This window comes from Mercenaria mercenaria, chromosome 17 (assembly GCF_021730395.1).
Source record: "Mercenaria mercenaria strain notata chromosome 17, MADL_Memer_1, whole genome shotgun sequence".
Lineage (NCBI taxonomy): Eukaryota > Metazoa > Mollusca > Bivalvia > Venerida > Veneridae > Mercenaria > Mercenaria mercenaria.
Genome location: NC_069377.1, coordinates 33,071,102 through 33,074,060, shown reverse-complemented (window position 1 = coordinate 33,074,060; position 2,959 = coordinate 33,071,102). Strand labels below are relative to the sequence as shown.

General features: G+C 35.2%; 1 protein-coding gene across 1 annotated transcript; it reads left to right on the top strand.

The window, feature by feature from the left end:
- Positions 1 to 1,209: 1,209 nt before the first annotated feature.
- Positions 1,210 to 2,712, top strand: LOC128549962 (uncharacterized). Its single transcript, XM_053527759.1, has one exon. The coding sequence runs from the start codon at positions 1,210 to 1,212 to the stop codon at positions 2,710 to 2,712; it is 1,503 nt and encodes a 500-aa protein (XP_053383734.1).
- Positions 2,713 to 2,959: the final 247 nt, after the last annotated feature.

Below are 2,959 nucleotides of genomic sequence, written 5' to 3'. Positions count from 1 at the left end.
TACTTTATTTTTCAGTTGGGATTAAATCAGATGAAATCCATGATAATTGCACACCCACTCCCACCCCCAGCTCTACTAAAATAATGTTTCAGATTAATCAATACATTTACATCATCATAAAAGTACTGACAAAGGGTTAATACACGTTTGAACAGTGCTGGTGGGAGAAAGAAGTCATTCCACTACCATCTTGATATCTAAGGGTAATGGGGGCCAACATATGCTTCTCACCATTCCCTCATAGTTTTGTCCCGAATTATTTACTTCCTAGAAAGAAAAAACGAATTTAGGCAAAGAAGCCTCTTTAAAAGAGCATTAAGATACAAATGTAAGAAGTCTTGATTATGTACATGGCAGAAAGCCTTGTTCGTTCGTTGTCCAGAATGGTTTAGGAAAAGCATGGAAACCTATTGAGGTTGACCCCAAACCATTTTCCCCAATCAACTTTGAAATTGCTCCTATGCCAGTGAGGTTTAACAGCTCTGTCTTTGTCTGTCTTTACTGCATTTTACAGTTATGTTAAACAATTAAGTGAGAGAAATCTTAAAATAGTTTCTGTCTACATATGAATTAACGTATAGTTTTGAAGCTTTTTATCTGATATAACGACTATTTTCTCTTTTGTAAACCTATCCTACGCACATTGTTCATGCTACTTCAAGTTTTCTAAAAATATTGATTTTAATTTGAAATATAAAACAACCATTGATATCTGATGTTTTAGTAATACCGACAATTTCAGCTGTGTGCATATATACAGACTGTGAATTTAGTCAGAAAAAAAGGAAGATTAAAATTAAGTTTAAACTGTCACATTTTAAATATTTATAATGTTTATGAACATTAAAAAAAATCCTAACCACAATGTTTGCTCTGTAGTGAAAACTAGGATATTCTTCAGCTAGAAAAAATGTTTGTCGAAAGGGAATAAATAGTACAAATTGGGAAAATATAATAATACCAGTGATTATGGAAGTGGCAGGTCAGAACGTTTATGATTTTCAAATATCAGTATCTTAAGGTTCATCAGTATCTTAAGGTTCAGAAGGGGATTTCGATAACAGCTGTGAACCATGTTTAGCAATTGGTCAACATGCAAAAGCTCATGGATTTTGTGTTGACTGTCAGGAATATCAGTGTATGAACTGCTTTGCTTATCATCAACGAACAAAGGCCTCCAAATATCATCAACTTCTTGATAAAGATAACATGGATTCACATACAAAAAGTAAGGATTCGGCAGTGTGCCATGAAATCTGTCAAAGTCACAAAAATAAGGTCATCAAGTTTTTCTGCACTAACCATGAATTTCTCGGATGTAAAGATTGTATAGCCCTGAATCACAGAAAATGTCAAATTGACCACATAGAAGATAAATGTGCAGGTATTGGGGACAGTGAGGAGTACAAAACCACACTCATTGAACTGGAACAAAAGATAAAAGCTGTGGATGCTGTAATCAAAAAGGCAACACTACAAGATAAGGAGGTGGATTCTACCTATGATCATGTCATAAAAGAAATTGTTAAGTTCCGCAAGGAGATAAATGACCGCTTAGATCAACTCCAAAAGCAAATTCTGGCAGATGCTGAGAAAAAGAAGCCCGAAGACAAAGAAACAGTCAAGAAAGTGCTTGAAAGATGTACAGATCTTTCTTCAGATATCAAGAACTTCAAGTCCAAACTACAAGAAAACAAAACTTCACAGCAAGATGGACAACTTTACATCATGATCAAACAAGCAAAATCCAAACTGAACATGGATGATTTAAAGAACGCTGAAGAATGTTTGGAACAGACCGACACTCTTTGCACATTTGAAAGAAACAAAGAATTAGAAAACATCTTAACCACACATAATGCATTTGGGATGTTGAAACCATTCGCTACTCCGATGACTCCAGGAAAGAAGAGTGTATCTGTGAAGTTGACGGACAAAGGAGAAATAAATATAAAGACACAGTCTGACCGTAATGGATGCCAGATCACAGACTGTGCAGAATTGTCTTCTACCAAACTTTTACTTGCTGATTACAATAACTGTAAATTGAAAGTTGTCGACACACAAATAAAAGCTGTGGTAGAAGAGAAGGCACTTAACTCAGCCCCATGGTGCATTGCTGTACTGCCAGAGGACAAGATTGCAGTGACAGTGCCGGACAAGAAAAAGATATTGGTCATGGCGATAGCTGGCAAATTTTCAATCATTCGTAGAATTCCAGTTAAAGGAGACTGTAGAGGTATAACTTATCGCCAAGATCATCTTTATGTACTTTGCTTGGGTTCTAAGTGTGTGTTAACAGTAGATACACATGGTAAAGTCAAAAACATAATTTCCTTAAAGAATGAGATATTTGTCAACCCATACTACGTGCTGCTAAGTGAAGATGCAAGATATTTCTACATCAGTAACCAAGGTAGCGAGAGTGTAGTCGTTGTAACATTACAGGGTGACATATCAGCAGTATACAAGCACAAGGATCTTAGTGCACCACTTGGAATGATGATGTTAGACGATGGATCATTGCTGGTGTGCTGTTATTGTAACAACACCATACATCATACCTCAGGAGACTTGAATGAAGGACAGACAATCTTAGATTCTGGATTACAGAACCCATGGGCTATATACTACAATCATCAAGACCAGGAGGTTTATATCGGTGGGTACTGTAATCAGCTGAAGATAAGAAAAGTAGCATCAACGGTGTAAAAATAGTTTACATTATTTCTGTTGTAAATAGATATACTGAGAAATGCCCCCTGTAATAGAAGTGTGTGAAAATAGCAAAACTCCTTCACAAGAGGAACTTTTAGAAAATTAAGTCTTTGTTTCAAAAAGGATGCAAATAATACCATTACTATGTTTTCTATTGAAAACTATATATTTGACAAAATTATGTTAAAGTTTTGCTTTTTTTGTAAAAAAATAAGAAAGTACAAAGTTTTTTAGACATAAT